Genomic DNA, 21844 nt, shown 5'->3' with positions numbered 1-21844 from the left:
GTACCCATGTCGTATCGTCGCGGAAACACCGCATAAGGAAGCTCATTCCACAGCTTTGTAGTACGTGGAAGAAAGCTCCTTGAAAACCGCACAGTGGAGGACCGCCATACATCCAGATGGTGGGGATGATATCCAAACTTGTGGCGTGTCGTGCGAATGTGGAATTCGGTGGCAGGAATCAGGTTAAACAGCTCTTTGGAACACTCCCCGTGATAAATGCGAATTGAGATTGTATATAATATAATTATATATAGCCAGTAGTACACATCCGTAGTCAATAATTAACAAGGTACAATTGATCTAATTGGTTTAAATAACTACTTTCATCGATCTATTGTCTCAGCTCGTTACTGTCCTTCGTTAAGAAATAACTCGCTCGGCGACAATATAATGTTTGACTTGTTTGACAGTCATTTGTTGATGTAAGTACGTGGTCAGTACCTACATCCACACTAGCTATTTAACAAGAAAAACCTTTCAAGAAAAAGAAATTACCTTGAGAGTCTGAAACGCTACAGTTTTACGTTTTTACATTTACCAGGGGCAGGCTTCTTTGCACAGGATGCCGGCTAGATTATGGGTACCACAACGGCGCCATTTTTGTTGTGAAGCAGTAATATTTAAATATTACTGTGTTTCGGTCTGAAGAGCGCCGACTTAACGTCTCAAGGTGACGAGCGCAGTTGTAGTGCCGCTCAGATTTTTTTGGTTTTTCAAGAATCATGATCGGCACTGCATTGTAAGGCAGGGCGAATTAATTACCATCAGCTGAACATCCTGCTCGTCTCATCCCTTATTTTCATTAAAAAAAAAGTTATGTGAAAAAATGAATTTTTTTCTCATATTCTGCAGATATATCATTATTTTTTGTAAATATAAACTTTATATATACCGTCAAGAAATGGTTTCAATTATGCGCTATTTTTGTGATGTCTTGAGATAGCGGCCTTAAGTTAAGACAGCGTAATATAAGTTCGCGTGTTATCACACTCAGCTAAGTTTTACGTAAGTAAAGTCTAAGCAAACCATCATTTTGGTTTCATGGTGAGGCTAAGTCAGGTACTTCCAGAAGAAAAGAAACCATTCTGTGTCTGTTTGTGTTGTTTCAAGATGAGTCGAATCGTTTGAAATGTGAATATCTCAGTTTCGATAATAAGGGACGAGACGAGCAGGACGTTCAGCTGATGGTAATTGATACGCCCTGCCCATTACAATGCAATGCCGCTCAGCATTCTTGAAAACCCCAAAAACTCTAAGCGGCACTACAATTGCGTGTGACACCTTCGAGACATATTATGATGTTAAGTCTCGTTTGCCCAGTAATATATACGGCGCGGGGCGCCCTTCAGAGAAACACAGTAATGCTTATACATTACTGCTTCACGGCAGATTTAGGCGCTGTTGTGGTACCCACAAGCAAGCCGGCATTCTGTGCAAAGATGCCTCCCACTGGTAAACTATTACACCTCTGTCCCTGTTTTCATTTTTCAAGGTAAGTTTACATTATAAAATAAAAACAATGTTCTGACATTTCAAAGAATCAAATGTTAGATATTAACAAATTTATATTTTGTAATCTTAGAATTTGTAATAGACCTTCATCTTTGTTTAAAAGTGATCTATATTTTATTCATATAAGTAAGCGCCGGCATTATAATATTACTCAACTTAGCATTTTTTAATCTATTTTAATGTTAATATTTGCTATAGATTTATTTTAATTTTATAGCCGTCTATTTTGTCTATTAAGCTGACTGATATATTGTTATGATATAAATATTTTATTTTTCCCTCAAATCAAATCAAATCATAATCACTTTATTCATGTAGGTCACGGAAATGATACTTATGAATGTCAAAAAAATATTTTTCTTATAGAATCTACCGCTACTTCGTAAAGGGTTCATCGATTTACAAATCATTTCAATTACAATATAATAATGTAAAGTGATGCAACAAACATAACTCAAACGTCAAATAGTCATTTTTTTTATATCAATTCGTTCTTTCGAACAGGCTATAGCCAGGGGCCTTACTGCCTTGTCGTTAGTATTTTCATTTCTTTGGTATTTATTATTTTCACTATTTTGTTTTACAAAATGTCCAATCCAGTTTTCTCATTTCATCTTACATTATTTCCATTTTCCTTTTCCAATTATGTATATTCGATAGCGAATATTTATAGTAGTTTCTTTCATCAAATCCAATCCAGTCTTAAAGTCATCAGTTATTTTACCATTTCCGTTAATGTATAATTCTCTAAAGAATATTTTCCATATTTTCCTTTTAGTAAGTCCAAATCCAGTAATATAGTCTCTAATAATTTTCCCCTTTTCTTAAAGTCAAATCCAGTGTAATTTGCATAACTTTTTAGAATAATACCTACCTATTTACATTATCTGTTCAGTTCGCGAATTGCGCTATGCTATTACTAGTTGTATATGTACGAGTTATAACGTATTTACATAATTATAAACAAATTTACAACGTATGTATCTACAAATTACAATGTATTTACAGTACTACATACAAATTTATACAAGGACATATAAGTTGATGTGTCCTTTAATAGATCTATTACTGAGAGCGGGATTATATTGGGTGCACCATATATTTCCAGTAGCTCATCCATCAGCACAAGGCGCTGTATGCCAAAGGACGAACAATCAAAAAAGATGTGATCCAGAGACTGATCTTGTTGCTTATTACAATGGTCACAAAAAGGAGAGGAGACAATTTTTTTGCGATGAAGATGAAAATTCAATCGATAGTGACCAATACGCATTCGTGTTATTGTAGTATAGAACTTTCTGTGAGCGTAATTTTTAAACTTACAAAACCAGGGTGTGCTATTAACGGGATTATCTAACAAAGTATACGAATGAGCCTTATTTTCAACTTCTGTACAATTGTACCAATATCTTCCCCAAAGAAGAGTCATACGCTGTTTTAGATTACTTATTATATCTGTATATGGTATGTTAATGTCTAGATCTTTGCAATCAGGATATAGGGATAGATCGGATATATTAATGATAGTTCTAGCTAGAAAATCAGCGCTTTCGTTTCCTGCTACTCCTATATGGGACGGGACCCAAACGAAATTCACTTTAATATCGATTAAACATAGTTCGAACCACAATTCCTTTATAGCAAAAATGATGTAATTGATGTTAGCACTCATTTTGTTATTTGACAAACTTTTTAACACACTCATACTATCACTAACTATTACCCACTTCTTATTAAGTTGATTTTGTTTCTTAATATGCTTTAAAGCAAAAAGAATAGCGACGGCTTCAGCAGTAAAAATACTGGCATATCTATTAATCTTAAAGCCAATACCCTTCCTAATTTCAGGAAGGTAGATTGCAAAAGAAACATTATTATTGTTTTTAGCGCCATCCGTATAAACAAATTTACAATTAGACCATTCTGACAATAATACATGAACCTCCTCTTTTGAAGTTAAATTTGGATCTATTACAACATTAATTGCAGAATATTTACATCGAAAAGAACCTGCATGGCAGGGAAGTATATCATTATTCCGATGAATATTTAAATCTTGTAGAAATTTAAAAAATGAGGAAAAATCTTGCAAGATAAACAACTGTCTCTGAAATGAAGACGATTAATAAGCAATAAGATTCTTAAGAAGATTGTTCGTCGGCAAGCTATAGAGCTTTAAAATAAATCTTTCTTTAAGATAACTAAATCTAATACACAAAGGAGGAAGGTTGGCCTCGATTTGCATAGCAGCTATTGGGCTAGTTTTAAGTGCATCCAATATTGTACGCATACATTTATTTTGTATTTTATCCAGACTATTAACAATTTTGCTGTCTGCGGCGAAACAATGAAAGCCATATTCAAAATGACTACGAATAAGCGATTTATACAAAATTAACAATATTTTAGGGTCCGCTCCCCACGACGTTGCACACAAAGATTTTAATACATTATAAGCTTTATTCGCTTTAATTATAACACTATCTGTATATTTTTTCCAAGAAAGTTTTGGAGTAAATGTTACACCTAGAAATTTTATGTCACATGAAATAGGCAGTGGAATGCCATTGTATAAAATGGGAGGCAATATGATGCGTTTACGACCAATCACAAAGACTTTTGATTTGGTTGGATTTACATTTAAATTAAGATAAGAAAAGTATTGATATAAATTTACAAGTGATTTATTAATAGTAGCGGCTAAATTAATCAGATCAACTCCCGATACATAGACGACTAAGTCATCCGCATACTGTAGGTTTACTATATTTGGCCCCAAAATAAGGTTCAATCGTCTTATGTACGTAATAAAAATTAAATGAGACAATATTCCCCCCTGACAAACACCTAGAGAAGAAAGTCGTGGTCCATACAAATGTTTATTAAATTTTACATATACTTTTCTGTCAGTCAAAAAGGATTGCATCCAATTTATTATTTTACCTGGTATCCCTAACATTGATAACTCGTCACAAAGCACGGCAATATTTACACTATTGAAGGCACCTGAGATGTCAAAAAATACAGACAAAAGATACTGATTACTTGCTAAACATTGATGCGCATCAAGCTGTAACTGCGCTATACTCTCCCTAGAAGACCGACCTTTGCGAAAACCAAACTGATTATTAGGCAAAAGACAATTTTGTTCTATAAAGAACTCGAGACGTTGTTTTAGAAGCTGCTCAAATATCTTCCCAACACAAGACGTGAGAGCTATAGGTCTATAAGAGTCAGGTAACATTTTATTTTTGTCTGGCTTTAAAACTGGGATTAAACAGTCTGTTTTCCACTCTGCAGGAATAGTATTCTCCTTCCATAGGCGATTAAGATAATTTAAAAAGATGTTGAGACTTTGGCAATTAAGTTTTTTGAGTAAAATATATGGAATCGTATCAAGACCGAAAGATGTATCTCTTCTAGTAAATAAAGCGGATTTTAGTTCTTGTAAAGAAAAAGGCTCTATCAAATATTTATTACTATCATTAACAACATTTACATATTTAGTTAACTCATTTGATACAAAGTCAGAAGTATACTTTTGTAGAAAATCTGGAATCCAACTATCATTCAACACACTGTCAGGAATGTAAGTTTTGTTAAATTTGCGCATGTATTTCCAAATTGAAGACAAAGGAGTACAACGATTAAATGAATTGCACAAGCCTATCCAGCTATTTCTTCTTTCACTTTTTAAGATAAGTTTTTTTAAAGCCCGCAATCTCTTAAACTCCACATAATTTTCATCAGTGGAGTTGTTTTTAAAATTAATGTAACCATTTTTAGCATTTAAAACTGCTTCTGTACACCTCTGATTCCACGAAGGTAACCAAGGATATTTAAAAGATTTTTGTGAACAAGAACTAGTAACATTATTACTATTAGAACTTTTGGAAAACAGACAGCTAGGGATTGACTGCTTGGCAGCAGAAAGTAAAATATTACAAAAGATCTATTGAAGATAAAGTGTCAAATTTAACATCATCCAAATAAGAAACAACTAAGTTACTATACATATTCCAATTCACCTGCTTATAATTAGGGTGAGTGGGCAAATGTAGATTATTACATAATGTGTTTTGCAAACTACTACTATCACTACTTACTGCCATTTTTATTATTACAGGGAGATGATAACTACTGCCCAGAGGACTGTCAATAACTGACCAGTCACATAAAAGAGCCAATGATGGAGTTACCAAAGTCAAGTCAAGAGCATTAGGACGCCAAGATGGAGATCCTATTGTGGTAGCTTGACCATTATTCAGAATAACAAGACCATTCTCATCTATAACCTCTAAAACATCTTTACCTCGAGGCAATGTATCAACACATCCCCACAACATGTGATGAGCATTGAAATCACCTGCAAATATCATTGGCTCTGGAATGGACTTAATTAAACTGTTTAAATTGTTTTTATTAAATGGAGGATTTGAATTGGAAGGACTGTAAAAACTCACAATACTCAGTTCTTTGTTATTAATTTTAATTTTAATGCAAACATTTTGTAGAGCACTATCAAAATATGTATTTATGTTAGAAAATGTGATATTATTATGAATAAATATTGCTACACCATTGTGTTTATTACCACAATCATTCCTTATTGTGTTATAGCCTTTTATTAAAAAATACTGATGTGGTTTTAACCAAGTTTCCGAAATTATAGCAATATGGATATGATTTTCATATAAAAACCTTGTAAAAATAAGCCTATTACTAATAATACTTTGAGTGTTCCACTGCACTATATTCAATGTATCCATAATAACAATTAACTAGATGTCTTTTTTCTAAAAGTGTTATTCAGAATTTCCTTAATACTATTTGAATTTATAGTTAACTTATCTTTATTTGTACAAATTTGTAAAACTGCTTCAACCAAGAGGTTCATAAATTTGTCAGATTTTATAAGATTGCTCAGGTGTGTGTCAATATACTTTGAGTTTAATTGAGGGAAAGCAGATTCATTGAAGAGATCTGAGTATCTAACACTACGGGACTTCACTTTGTTTTCTTCAATTTTTTGTTTTTTCAGAGGACAGGTAGATGAGATAGCTATGTGATCTCCACCACAGTTGGCACATTTTGTTAAAGTTTTTGGACACATTTTAAAATTGTGATTGTCAGAACATATGGAACAAACTTCATTGTTTCTACAAAATTTAGCAATATGGCCAAAATTCATACAGCGTAGACACTGTTTAATAGGGGGGATATACATTAACCTCATGCCTCCAGTGATCAAGTGTTACATACTCAGGTAACAACGTTGATGCAAATGTGACTGCAACAGTTTGCGTTGGAACAAAGGAGACAACACCCTGTGGGTCCTTTACTCGCCGCATGAACCTTCTCACAGCAATAACTTTTTTACTCAATGCAATTAATTGATGAATTTTGTGTATTGATTTACATGTTGACCTGACAACCCATGACCCTTCTTTTACAACTGTTAACTCGTTAGTCAAATGTCTTGTACATGTCGGTTACGTGAGGTAGGATATTTGGATTGTATACTAACAATATCTTTAAATGTATATTCAAACCAATTCAAACACTAAACATAGGAGTGGCCAAGCCTACATAGATAATAAATGTGGACAAAGTGAATATACAATTTCTGATTATTGTGATTAGGGAATAAGACGTATTTATACGAATATGTGTATGATTGTTTAAGAGCTTGCAATAATTGAATAACTTGAGTGAATAATTGAGTTATAAGTTGATCTAACTAATATAATAAAAAATAATAATCAATATTTAGTGTTTAAATGACTTAAACTGTTCACAATTTCATTCATAAATCGAAATCGAAATGAAAAATTAAAATATTTAGATTATTTAAAATCATATCATCATCATATGACAGGAACGGATTGCGAGATCAAGTTTGTGAATTATACAAGTACTTTAAACACACAAACAAATTATGCCAGCTTAAATAATCTCTGGATGTTCCAGCCAAGATAGAATTCCTTTGTGTATGTTAGTAAGGTTCACATGGAATAGTATAAATAGATTATTTAGTATTAGGCCCGGTATCCACCAAAGCGGAGAGGAGAGCAGATGCGTTTTGATAACCAATCTGATTAGGTTATTTTCACATCTTCTCTCCGTTTAGCTTCGATGGAAATGGATCAAGCGGAGAGGAGAGGAGATATCACATTCCTCACATCATCGAGCGGCAGAGCAGAGAAACATGTTCGCGGGCTCGATGACGTCTACCTTTCGGATATCACTTGACTGATTTCGAGCTCTCACAGCTCATATCTCAGCTATACACAGCTAACATTGCCTCTCCACTTTGGTGGAAATAACCTGACAGCTTCGCGGTATAACTCCTCTCGTCTCCTCTTCGCTTTGGTGGATACCGGGCCTAAGCCTGTACATCTCAGCCAGCCTTGAATATTATTTCTTATGAGCTTATTGAAAAGAAGAAGCAGTCAGAAGCTGCTTTAACCACGTACCTTGATGTAATTATTAGTGATAGGTATTTATAATATTCTACAAAAATATTGGTTTTCATCTACAATATCCAAAAGTCACAATATATTTGCTGACAACAATGAATAAATTTATATACTTTTACTAGCTGACCCGACAGTCGCTGTTCTATCAATATTAAATGATATGGATTAATATCGTATCTGTGCAAAGGGCTATTACATTACCGCTTTATAATTGCCAATTTTGAAAATAAGAGATAATTATAATAAATTAAGAGATAGACATATGCCATCTCGGACTTTTCTGTAGACCTATATAAGATACACAATTCCACAGTACATTATTTTGTTATATCTCAAAGGATTTAGACAGCGTTTTCGTTCAAAGCTCCCAGACTGCTTATTTTTTCCGACATCTACAAATTATTGTTAATATATATAAAAATGTATCCAAAAACTTAACAAATCAAATACTTAAACCTTCCTCGAGAACCACGCTATCAATTGGTTAAAGCAGCGTAAAGATAGATCCAGTAGTTTTTAAGTTTATAGCGATCAGATAGACACACGCGGCGATTAACTGTTTTATAATATGTAGTGATTAAAAAGAGGTCCAGTTAAGATATTATAGGAGGTAATCTTCAGTGTATATATTCTATTCGATTTTTAAAATTCTAGCACCTTCAGTAAATTCTTATGCATACCAAGTGCTGCGCTGAAGGTATTAAACTTAATAATTTTCATGATGGTTCTTAAGTGTACATAGTTCTTATGATAATACATGATTGTTACAGTACCTTGGTTAGCAGGCGTTCGACGTCGCCGTGCCGATGCCTTCCGCACAACGATAGACACTAAGGAATCCATTTCACTCCCTGAATCCCACCTGGACCTCGCCGGAGCCGACGTGACCTGCACTCTTGCATCATCTTCAGTATCTCTATCGCTGCTTGTCGGAGGAACATGAGATTCATCACTTTCTTGTGGCACTGCGTCAGCTTTTATGGCACCCAGAACACTATCGATTGACACATCGCTCAAGTCCGAACAGGTAATTGGATGAGTCAGTGTCCGCTGTATGTTACTCCTTCTGTGTTTCCCTTTCGCGGAACTCTCAGCTTTGGGAACATCAGTTCTGACGCATTTCAAGTCGGAGGGAGATAAGGATTTCTTTCTGGAGTTCTTTCTCTTTATGTTACGCTTTGCACGACTTGATTCTCTTGTTGTTTGCATTTTGACTGCATGACATGCGCGGGGACCTGAAATTGCATGATATGTTATTAAATAAACACACTTATCAACAAGACACACGTTTCTATTCCAAGTCCCGCTGAGTCACACCAATTATTAAGAAAATTCGGTAATCTGTCGCACTCTATGCAACTATAAATAAACAATTGAACAGTACTGAACTTTTTAATAACAGTAAAGACTGCTTTATAAGGAGTGTTAATAAAAATCTAAAGGAAGGTATAAATTCAAAGTAATTCACAAACACACACGCACACACACACACTCAACACACACACACGCACAAATACCACGTCTTATTATGAATATTGTAAATTCATTATTAGAAGTAAGTTCTACAATAGTATTATTATTATCTAATTTAAGTTCTGTGGATTTTGAGATATATTAAAAAAAAATTAACATCTTTTTTATTTAAAAAAAGAAAAGGATTTTTTTTACACATGTTTATTTTTTTGATGTCATTTTAACTGCCACTGCTTTGACTATTACTTTGAATTATTATATTTTGCAATTTTTATAAAATAATCATAATTATAATCTTATCCTGGGCTATTTCGTTGCTAGGTATTAAGATATACAGCAGATTATTATTAGTCTCTTCTTATCCAAATTCCGCAAGACCGTTTGCACCAACATTGGTAATCTTTACTAATGTTATAATTGGTAAATTAATGTAACTGTGAATAAATATGTAACCTACTCATTTATTAATTTAAAAAAACCGTTTAATTCTTGACTTATCCATACTAATATGCAGTGTTTGTTTGTTTGTTTGTTTGAACGCGCTAATCTCTGGTACTACTGGTCCGATTTGAATGATTCTTTCAGTGTTGGGTAGTCCATTTATCGAGGAATGCTATAGGCTATGTTTTTTTTTCAAAATTAGGGATCCGTAATAAAATTGCTATTTTGTAACACAAGGTGTAAAATCGAAAACCTATTTTTGCGTGCGCTGCAAAAACTATTGAAAATAGAACAAAATGATGTACAGGCTATAATATAGGCAATATTTTATTACTTATAAAACTATCGCGTGAATTATACTTTATATGGCAAAACAACGTTTGCCGGGTCAGCTAGTTCTATATAATACTTAAAATTAATTATTATGGGGAATGCTGTGTTTATTTGTAAGTAATCACTACATTTAATTCCTAGTTTTTACTTCTACTTTTTATATTTGTGTGTACTATTGTAAGTGATTGTAAACCTAATAAATAAATAGTTTTAAAATTAATAAAACGTTTATATTTTTCATAGATAACTTCTGAAAAGCGTCTGGGACTCAAAAGTGTTAAACTACTTTCAAATTTTATATATAATAATTATAGTTTCGAACACAGAAGATTCTTTAGCACGGAAGAATAGATCCAACAAGTGTCCTTGGAAACTCTTGCCTTCTATGACTAGTGAAAAAAAACAAATTAAACTAAAACTTATGAACAAACATTCAATATTTGAGAAGAGAATTATCTTTTAGTGTTATCAGTGATTACACTGGTAACAAACACGGACAAAGGAAAAAGATAAAACAATGAACATGATGTAACAAGGAAATATTGATAGATTTGACGAAAATGTCTGTGCCTAATTTCAGGAATAACTGTTAAGTAGTTATCGGTATCGTTATGTAGCAACGGGGCGAATGGAGATCATTGAAAATAAAAAAAAAGCACAATATAATATAATACACAATATTTAATTGAAATAATAAATAAATTTATTCAAACAAAACAAATCTTGTAACTATATTTACAATATTGATTACATTAAATTAAAATTATCATTATGGGGAAGCGTTCCAAGAATACTGGCAGCATTTCCGCTTTGGAAAGCTAGGATAGATTAGTTAGATAGCTGTATATAAATAATAAATTAAATGGTATTCATAAATTAACTTCAAAAGGCTAGTGTTATCTAAGTTATGTTAATATCTGCCGGCAAATTGTGAAAATTTGTTTTTATACGTGTAATTTATAATTCACTATTTTATTCATGTGAAATTTTTCCTTACTTAATGAAACTTTTGATTCCGTTCGTTATATTGCATTATTTACAAAAAAAAATACAAAATAACTATTTCAAACGTCCAAATATGCTATAAAATAAGGTTGGTAACTAAAAAGTAGTTATTCTCAACAATATTTTGAATTTGGTGCCAATTTAAACAAAAAAATACGACATTCAATATTAAAATTATTGTTTACGTAACGAGCTGACCCGACAGACGTTTTTTCTGTACATAAAAAATAAAATACTATTTTTTACGAATTTGTCAATAATATTTCATAACATCTAGAATTACTTCGTAAATTATGGTCCCTGATAATGAAATTGTTTCAGAGCAGAACTGTCAAACCTTGCGTCAAGAAATTATAAAATATCTCGTAGAAAATATAAAAATATTATGGGTTGTTAAGTAAAAACTCTCCTATCTCTCAAGTTGGACTAAAATGCATATGCAATTAAGAAATCCCCATTATAATCCATTCAGTAGTTTAGATGTTCCCTGGAGACAAAAATCAGGACATTTTCTGGTCATTTATAAGTACGTTGGTTTGTACCTCTGCTGTGTTTGGTGTAATGAACCGTAAACACTTGGTTTTTTACTGTTTAAGTGCAGATTATTCGTCTCAAACCAACGCATTATCTTTGAAAGTGCATTGTTTACCTCGTCATCAATATCTTCACTTCGTTTCGCTTTAAAAATAAGTGAAGTATCATCAGCAAACGATACAATCTCATGGCTATCATCTACCACAAACGGTAGATCGTTAACATTAATAAGAAACAAGAAAGGACCGAGAATAGAACCCTGCGGAACACCTATTCGCACAAGAAGTTTACCCGAAGACCGTTTCCATTCATTAGTTTAGATGTTCACTGGAAACAAACATCAGGATATTGGATATATATACATTTACGTCAAATCGAAAAGTATCACCACCAACATGACAATGCTTAAGTTACATTGTTTTATACAATGACGAATTCCCAAATTTAAGAATGAGACAACTGAAAGGTTTATTTTGTCTTCTGTTTTGGCTTCATCTTTGTCACAATTTTTTTCCCGTGTGTACTTAAACACCTGGATGGGGATCATTAAGCCCATGCTTTACGTTCATGAGTAGGTACTTCTCCTTTATGTGAAATCGACTATTCGGCATGAGAAATCCATCTGATGTTAAGCACTATAAATCTGCTCATAACAGCAATAATATCGTCACTAATATATGAAGAACCTGAGAGTTGAACACGACATACACAAGAATTATCAACGACCCATATAGCCGAATGGTGCCAATATTATTATTATTATATTATTATCAATGATACGTCACTCGAACGGTTGGCTCAATGGAAGAACACTCGCACGGAACGCGAGAGGTCACGGGTTCGAGGCCCGCATCGTTCATAAATTTTGTTTAAAAAATTTATTTGTCTAATATAGTCACTGTCATAATTTGAGTCGCAAACCCGATCACGACACACAGCACCCGTCACCCGAATTCCTATACATAGAACGTGTCATGTCCTCCTACTACACCGACATTCGAACTATTCAAACTCGTTATAAGTGTGTTTAGGTAATCGTCTATCGTTCAACCCACTCTACGTGACAGAAACAAACAAACATTCCTTTCTCAATCAATCGTTTCTTATAGTGTAGTATCTTTATATATAAATTACGTGACACGTTGTTTGTCCGCGATGGACTCCTAAACTAATGAACGGATTTTAATGGGAATCTCTTCATGGAGTGCAGTTTGGTCCAACTTGAGAGATAGGATAGTTTTTATTTCGATTTGGGACCCAGAATTATTTTTAATTTCAATATTACTTTTGTATGGACATATTTTCGATGAGAGAATTTAGTGACGCACGGTTTGACAGTTCCGCTGTGAAACAATTTCATTATAACAACAGGGAGCATTTTTTACGAAATAATTCTTGATGTTTTGAAATATTATTTGCAAATTCCTACAAAACAGTATTTTTTTATTATCTACAGAACAACGTCTGTCTGGGCAGCTAGTATATATATAAATCCAGTGTCCTGATGTTTGTTAACAGTGAACTGCTAAACTAATGAACAGATTTTAATGGGCATTACTCCATGGAGTGCAGTTTAGTTTAACTTGAGAGATAGGATAGTTTTTGTTTCGATTTGGGACCCATGATAATTTTATTTCCAATATTTGTTTTGTATCATATTTTCTATGAGAGAATTTATTGACGCACAGTTTGACAGTTCTGCTGTGAAACAATTTCATTATAACAACAGGGAGCACATTTTACGAAATAATATTTGATGTTATGAAATATTAATGACAAACTCATTAAATTTGTGTTTATTTATTATGTACAGAACAACGTCAGTCGGGTCAGCTAGTTTTAAATAAAAGACGTCTATTTATTTAATTATAGAAGGATAAATGTTGACAATATGACAAGCGAAATGACCTTCATAGAGATGAGAGTGTACACCAGCGATATTGTGCGACGCTCCAAAGACCAGTGGTAGTCTTTTTAGCACAGGATCCCAGCTATGCATATCTTTGTACATATGTTTTTTTTTAACAGGCTCCTTTGCACCTGATGCCGGCTGGATTATGGGTACCACAACGGCGCCTATTTCTGCCGTGAAGCAGTTATGTGAAAACATTACTGTGTACATTTCACATTGTTTATGGAATAAGGTTCTTAGAATACCGCTGTGGTACATACATATTTTTTTTATGAATTTTCTATGAGAGAATTTATTGACGCACGTTTTGACAGTTCTGCTTTGAAACAATTTCATTATAATGACAGGGAGCATTTTTTACGAAATAATTCTTGATGTTTTGAAATATTATTAGTAAATTCCTACAAAACAGTATTTTTTTTTATTATCTACAGAACAACGTCTGTCGGGTGAGCTAGTATATGTATAGATTATTCATTCAATTGTTACGTCATCTTCACATAAACAGACAGACAAACGAAAGGTACTATCGCGCAAAATTCCAAGTAATCGCACATTTAACAATAGGTGCTTCAGTTTTCAAATGCAAAGTTTGACATTTTGTTACAGCTGTATTGGCTGTTTTTCCGTTCACTTTATTGGCTACACACAGAACCAATAATACGCCTGTAAAATAAGATCGGTTTAAATAAACATCACCATTAATATTATAAATGTGAATGTAAGTTTTTTTGTTACGCTTTCACGCCTAAATCACTGAACCGGTTTTGATGAAATTTAGTACAGAGATAGACAAGAGCTTGGGAAAGGACATAGGCTAACTTTTATCGCGAATAATAGGCTTGGCGGTGTTTAAATAGAGGCGGAAGTTTATATGGAAGCTCGTCATTATCGAAGATAACACCATGAAACTTTGTATTTAGGCACTTGATACGAAATAAACAAATATTTGTTCTAGCGATTTTAAAATTTAGACCTGTGTGGGGATGAAAAAGGGGATGAAAGTTCTATAGTTGGTAGCTTATAGAAATGTATTAACCACAGCAGTTTCTATGTTTATTATGTTAGTATATTTATTATTATTAGTGAGTATATTAAAAAATAAACAATGCTGCCCAAGGTAACTTTGGCACGCGAAGGAAGTCGCGGGTAAGAGCTAGTAATTATATAAATGTTGTAAGGAAGTAGGAAATCAAATTGTAACAGCTGACTATATTAGTGTAAAACCTTGATCTCCCGTACAACTTATTAATGCATAAATAAAATATTTTCATGTTGAAATATTACTATAATCTTTCATTTATTTTAAATATCTTAATGTATATAAATAAAGTGTCCTGATGTTTGTTTCCAGTGATCTAAACTAATCAACGGATGTTAATGGGGATTACTTCATTGAGTGCAGTTTAGTCCACCTTTAGAGATAGGATTGTTTTTATTTCGGTTTGAGACACATTATTATTTTTATTTCCAATATTTGTTTTGAATGGACATATTTTCTATGAGAGAATTTATTGACGCACGATTTGACAATTCAGCTGTGAACAATTTCATTATAACAACAGGGAGCATATTTTACGAAATAATTCTTGATGTTATGAAACATTCTTGACAAATTCATAAAAAAAACAGTTATTTATGTATTATATTTATATTACAGAATAACGTCTGTCGGTTCAGCTGTTTATAATATATATTGTTTAACTTGCTTGCTGTTTTTATAAATTAAATATAAAAGCAATCCTATTTTTCTTTTTTCGCAATTTATTCGTGTTGTTGTCATTTTGCATACAATTGCTGCACAAGTCCCTCAATATCCGGAGCGTTGAAAGCGTATGGAACTATATAAAGTATGTACCATTTTGGAATCCTGATTAAGTTGGCGCCTTTTCATGGCACTTAGCAAGGTATTCTAGAGGTCGAGATATTTTAAAAATGTTAAATTATTCATAGTTTGGCAAATATGATATATTTCTAAGAAAATTTGAGGCATTTGTGTTAATTTTTTTTATTGTGCTAAAAGACATGTTATTTAGGATTGTAGTGACATGTTTCAAATGGACAAAAATAACCAACATAAAACACAATTATCGAAAAATTGTTAAAAAATTGAGAATATCTGCTTTTTTTTGTTTAATGTCCATAATTTCTAAACCACATGAGATGGATTTTTTACTGATTTTTCTGATGATATTTACTATCTATCCTATCGCCGCGTTTCAGATTGACGTTGCATTTTGGGACAACATGAGGCAATCTCCATCTCGTAAAACTTACACCTATACTGTTTCTATTAGCTTTTTTATTACATTTCTATGGACAATATCAACCTAGGCGGAACATTCCAAGATCAGATCGAGGATGTACTGATGAGGGTCCAAAGCCAGGAGCACTAACAATAAGAAAACTTGTATGAAAGGGCTGAAGATAGTGAAGGAAGCCAGGAAATCAAGACCATGGCAAATGGATGATGTCCGTATACCCTACCTTACCTTCCGCATCTCAGGATTAATATTATTATTCATTTAAAGCGCGGTCACCTTCCTTAAAGGCCGGCAACGCTCCTGTGATTCCTCTGGTGTTGCAAGAGAACGTGGGGGGCGGTGATCACTTAACACCAGTTGACCCGTACGCTCGTTTGTCCTCCTTTTCCATACAAATGAATTACGAATGTATTTATAATTTATTGTTATCATATATCAACTTAAAGAAACAAAAAGATTTAGCGAAAATACATTGTCGAAAACCATTGTTTCTTTTAAATACGTGCACTTATTTTATATTACAAATATACAGTACCTATGTCTGCTTTTAAAATGATATCAATCACTATTTATGTAATAAAATAAAGAATAAGTTTATTATGATCGTGATTTGTAATTATGTTGTAAAATTAAACCACATTTTGTGGTGTCAGTAGAAATTATAGGAAAGTACCTTATCATATATCACTAAAACCGCAAACCAAGATATTTTAACTTTATCACCACTGCATTGGATCTGAGTGACACTAAACAAACACACATATAAAAACCATTACTGTTAAAAGACAATAAACTGTTAACAAAAACACTATCATATAAACTCTAAACAGCAGGGAATAAACTATTTCAAATAGTAATTAACTTCACTGTAAGTTGTAACGAACTAAACTGTTTAATCAACGCGTCTACTTTCGTTGGCTCTACGGCATGTACTGCCTTCGTGAGGCTCGAGTTAAGAACACAAACTCTAGTTCGTTCTTGTTGAATAAGGCTTCAATGACGAAGGTTCTGAGCACACTGCAGCCGATATTATTCTGATTTTAATTAATGCCGTGACGAGCTTGCACGATTAATAATAAATTCCTAATGCGTGTTCATTGCGATTCATTAAATGCATATTCATAATAAGTTATAGTAAAAATTTATAGGTTACTAGCGACAGTCACAAATAGCAAAAATGATCCTTTTTGACTCGATTGTTAACAAATTTCACAGGATCACCTTCACTGAGCTAATCTTGCGAAACTGAAGTGAACTATGGGCCTGATGAGGAAGCTTATGGTCGCTCAGAAGGCAATGGAGAGGGCTATACTCGGAGTTTCCCTGCAAGATCGAATTAGAAATGAGGAGATCTGTAGGAGGACTAAAGTTACCGACATAGCCCAAATGATTGTGAAACTAGAGTGGTAGAGGGCAGGGCACATAGCTCGACGGACAGACGGCCGTTGGGGTACTAAAGTCCTCGAATTGCGACTATGTACCGGAAGACGTAGTGACATAGAGACAAGATGGACCGACGATCTGATCACCGGATGATGGATTCGTTGGCGCCTATTTCTGCCGTGAAGCAGTTATGTGTAAGCATTACTGTGTTTCGGTCTGAATTGCGCCGTTACTAGTGTAATTACTGGACAAATGACTTAACATCTTATGACTCAAGGTGACGAGCGCAGTTGTAGTGCCGCTCAGAATTTTTCGGTTTTTCAATAATCCTGAGCGGGACTGCATTGTAATGGGCAGGGCGTATCAATTACCATCAGCTGAACGTCTTGCTCGTCTCGTCCCTTATTTTCATAAAAAAATCAAATTCGTTCAGGCCGTGTTTGAGTCCATTCTCCATAGGGAACTTAGATACATTATTAAACTATAGTTTATCATTCAAGGACGTAACAATGATTTTTTATGGTAGTCAACATAAGCAGAGAAGCATTGGGGTTCAATTAATATTAGGTGATCACCCATGACGTTACTTAATATGCATCGCCCGTTTGGTTTTGCTTCCACTGCTAAGCACAGTCACAAACAAAGGTAGAAAGGAAGTAGACTAGTTCGTTAGAAGAACCTGCGAAGAAGTTGTTTGACACCACTTATCCCTGGCCTTAAGTTACCGGAAATATGCAACCGTAAACGTAAAACAATCTATCCGCATTTCACGGCAGATACAATTCGTGATATGTGGTATTGATCATCCGTGCTGATTAACCGACCAGTACATAAAGACCCAGAAAAATACAAGTCTCATAAAATATTATTAATTTCATGGAAGCCTCAAATAAAAAACTGAATTTTAACATTATATGTTAAGAAAATTTGTTGAATTAGGCGTTACTTTGCGGAAATCCATAATTATCCAAATGTTTTGAGTTTTCTTTAGTCTTAATTCTGCCAATATTTGTCTTTTAAACAATTCGACTCGTGTTTCGCCTCTACACGAAGCATCCTCACGAGATATTGACTTGCTAAACTCTGGCACGAGACTCGTGAAAGAAACTTAAGAAAACCTCAAAACATTTGGATATATATATATAGCATATGTTAAGTAAAACTAGCATTTTCGAAGTGAAAATTTCTATAAGCGTGCTGAGTATTATGGGTGTAGATTGAAACTGTGCTGTGTGTGTAGGCGCAATATATAACCGTTTTTTTTTTTTTTAATTTATCCTGAAGTTGTATAAGCTTTTACGGAAATTAAAAAGTATCTTATTTAAACGTGTGATACTAATATTAATTTCAAACAATATAACAAGCAATGACGTCAGAGTTCAGAAAAGCGGAGAGGATTGTTTGACAGTTGGTATTTGTCGACATTCTATTATTTCAAATACACTCTGACCAATAGTGTCGCTTTTCAAATATTTGAATTTACTTAAAAATTAATGGACTATTAAAAAATTAAATTCTTGCACGAAATAAAATGATTGATATAGTCGTAATTCTATAGTTATAGCTGACCCAGCAAACGTTGTATTGCCATATAAAAAAAAAATTTAAATTTTTGGCTGTATAAAAAATAGATGACGACGGATTCTGAGACCCACCAAATATATCGTACATAAAATTTATCGTGCCACAATAATTATTATATTCGATGACCATCTTAAAACCCTATTGCGGATGTGTGGACGGAATAGAATAATATAAAAATCGCGATACAAACATAGGTGTTGATAGTAGACGGGTGAAAATTTGAAGTTAACGTATTTTTTAATGCTAAACCGTAATTATATATTTATATATATATATTGGCGTGTTTTTATTAAAGGATATAAAAATTGTTGTTTGCCGATTTTCAGGCCTACCCGATGTTCATACAAATCGGTTAAGCCGTTTCGGAGGAGTTTGGTAACAAATACCGCGACACGAGAATTTTATACAGGTGGCCGAGAAGTTGACGTCCAAAGCTAAAATTTGAATTTTTCATGGTGATGAGTATCCGAAACACCCCTATGTATGTTCTACGATTTTGCGTAGTTTAGGAGATAATAATTTTTTCCCCCTTTTATCCGCATTTTTCACCTAATTGTGGCTTAGGACTTTTTCAAATTTTTTTGAGTACTTTTGGTTAAGTTTATTGTTGATATTCTTATTCTTATTTAAATTAAAGTGAGTTAAAAGGGATAATAACTTCCTTTAGCCCTATTAGCCCACACAAAATAAAAATATCGCAATATAAACTTATTCCTATAATTTCAACATCATCCATTTTATCAGAGAGTAATTAACTTTTTTCCCTATCAGCTCTTAACGAGAAATGAATAAACATTGCTCTTTACGTTACAAGGTTATATTCTGCGCAAGACGCCATTAGATATCAATTTAATTTTATAATCGTCTACAATTTAAACCCAATAGAGCTCTAACGACACGCTTACGTAATTAATAAGCATATTGACATTTATATTTTTTATATTGGATTAAGACTCGTGTTACTTTTGTTTGTGTTTTACATAATAACAATAATATTGACTCACTTTTTACACAAATTATCTTGCCCCAAATTAGGCATATATTATAGCCTGTGTTATGGGTTGCAAGACAACGATATATTTAATACAATATACTTACTAAAACATACATAAATACATATAAACATCCATGACTCGGAAACAAACATCCATATTCATCATATAAATGCTTGCGCCTACCGCGATTCGAACCCGGGACCTCTAGCTTAGTAGGTAGGATCGCTAACCACTCGGCTATACAGGTCGTCAAAATACAATTTACATGGGGCACACTAAAAGTTTTGCACTTCTAGCTAATCGAAACTATTTGAATTTCGAATGTTTTATTTTTTCAACGTTGCAAGACAACTTTTAAAATCATAAAAAATCATCGCTCTAAAATAATTTCGACTTAATTTCATTTTCGTTTCGTACGCAGAACTTTGATGTGTGATAAAAAACAATTGACAAATGATTTTCCGCCAGTGGTTTTTTTTTTATTACTAAGAAGGTTGCAACGTTTCAAAAAATATAACATTCGAAATTCAAATAATTCCGATTAGCTAGAAGTGCATGCAAGTAACTTGAATGTAGTGAACAACAATCAATCTATTAAGTTGAAACGCATCAACAGTTAAGTTATTAATAACGTTAGTATTTCAAGTTTACCTTCCCGTAAACCTGACACAGGTTAAACTTTTCCCATGGAATGGAACAATGCTTCGTTCGTGTGTGTCTAGGGTTGTCAAATTGTATTTTTAAAATATATGAAAATCAAAAAAAAAATTTGCAAAAATAGTTCAGCAATTAGTACCAAATACCTCTATATAAGAGTTTCTAGATAGAATGGAAGATGATTTGAGGACGTGATCCGGGTCGTGACGTGGGAAGGACCCAAGAGAAAATCAAAGCGAGGAAGACCATTGAGAAGATGGGTAGATGACATCAAAGAAATAGCGGGAGACAAATTACGACAAATAAAAGTAAGAGATAAAAAACAACGGTGCCAAATGGAGGAGGTTTTTACCATTTTATTTATTCAAATGAGAATTCCCTCTGTAGGCTTCTCATTTGAATAAATAAAATTAATATATACCACGTCTTCTTAATAATAAATATTAATTAAAACTTATTAAAAATACATACACAAAATGATGAAGAAAATTAATACACTTGTGAAAGCAAATGTATGTATATACCTACACCACCACCATGGTGTTAAACTTTGAACTCCTCCGAAACGGCTTCCGACCGATTCTCATGAAATTTTGATTGCATATTGGGTAGGTCTGAGAATCGGACAACATCTATTTTTCATCCCCCTAAATGAGTCAAGATTAAAAAATACATACCTACAACTTCAAATTTTCAACCATCTACGATCAATAGTTACTTTTGTATCGCGATTTTAATATCGGCAATACAACGTTTGCTGGGTCAACTAGTGTAGCTATATATTATTATAAACATTGTAAAAATTTATGTGTCACTAATTGGAAATTATAAAAGGCTTATTAATTTATTATTTATATCAGAGTTCCTGCTCATCAAAGAAACACTAGACATTTTTTGTTATCAAAATAATTTAAGAGAATAATTATTTTAAATATCGTTCCTGACCATCAAGTAAATAATGTTAACATTATGAAATGGTCAATGCCAAATAAAAGTATTGTATTTAAAAGTAAAATACGCCATTGTAAAGTACAGTTGACAACCCTATGTTTGTGCCTGTTTGTGTAAACTTGTTATCTAGGTACATATTACGCGTTTGTTCATCCAGTGTCATACAAAGTCCGTCAGTAAGTGAGGCCTTGTAGGGAAGCGGGAGGAACTAACTCGTGCATTCGTATCGCTGTGAGCAGCTATTTACGTAAGAAACGTGACTATTTGAGTGCTGAGTAAGATCAATTTGGTTCCGTACAATGTTCTTTAATTTTTAGAAAG

General features: G+C 33.3%; 1 protein-coding gene and 1 long non-coding RNA gene across 3 annotated transcripts in view; one reads left to right on the top strand and one right to left on the bottom strand.

Moving 5' to 3' along the window:
- The window catches only part of LOC126967134 (synaptotagmin-like protein 4), a 160506-nt gene that overhangs the window by 98307 nt on the left and 40355 nt on the right, over positions 1-21844 (bottom strand). Inside the window, exons 1-2 of one of the 2 annotated variants that reach the window (XM_050811560.1) lie at positions 16627-16862; positions 8765-9226 (exon numbers count right to left, since the gene is read on the bottom strand). In XM_050811560.1, the coding sequence (XP_050667517.1) occupies positions 8765-9200 (436 nt within the window). In that variant the 5' untranslated portion in view covers positions 9201-9226; positions 16627-16862. Of the gene's footprint in view, positions 1-8764; positions 9227-16626; positions 16863-21844 lie in introns of those variants that run through there. The other variant, XM_050811559.1, reaches the window with a different exon arrangement.
- LOC126967267 (uncharacterized) lies at positions 5458-5983 on the top strand. The gene is made up of 2 exons (XR_007729949.1): positions 5458-5555; positions 5639-5983. It is a non-coding gene; the product is annotated as an uncharacterized LOC126967267 (long non-coding RNA).

This window comes from Leptidea sinapis, chromosome 12, assembly GCF_905404315.1.
Source record: "Leptidea sinapis chromosome 12, ilLepSina1.1, whole genome shotgun sequence".
In the NCBI taxonomy this organism is placed as follows: domain Eukaryota; kingdom Metazoa; phylum Arthropoda; class Insecta; order Lepidoptera; family Pieridae; genus Leptidea; species Leptidea sinapis.
The sequence above is the reverse complement of the archived record's forward strand: the minus strand, read 5'-3'. Positions and strand labels throughout refer to the sequence as shown.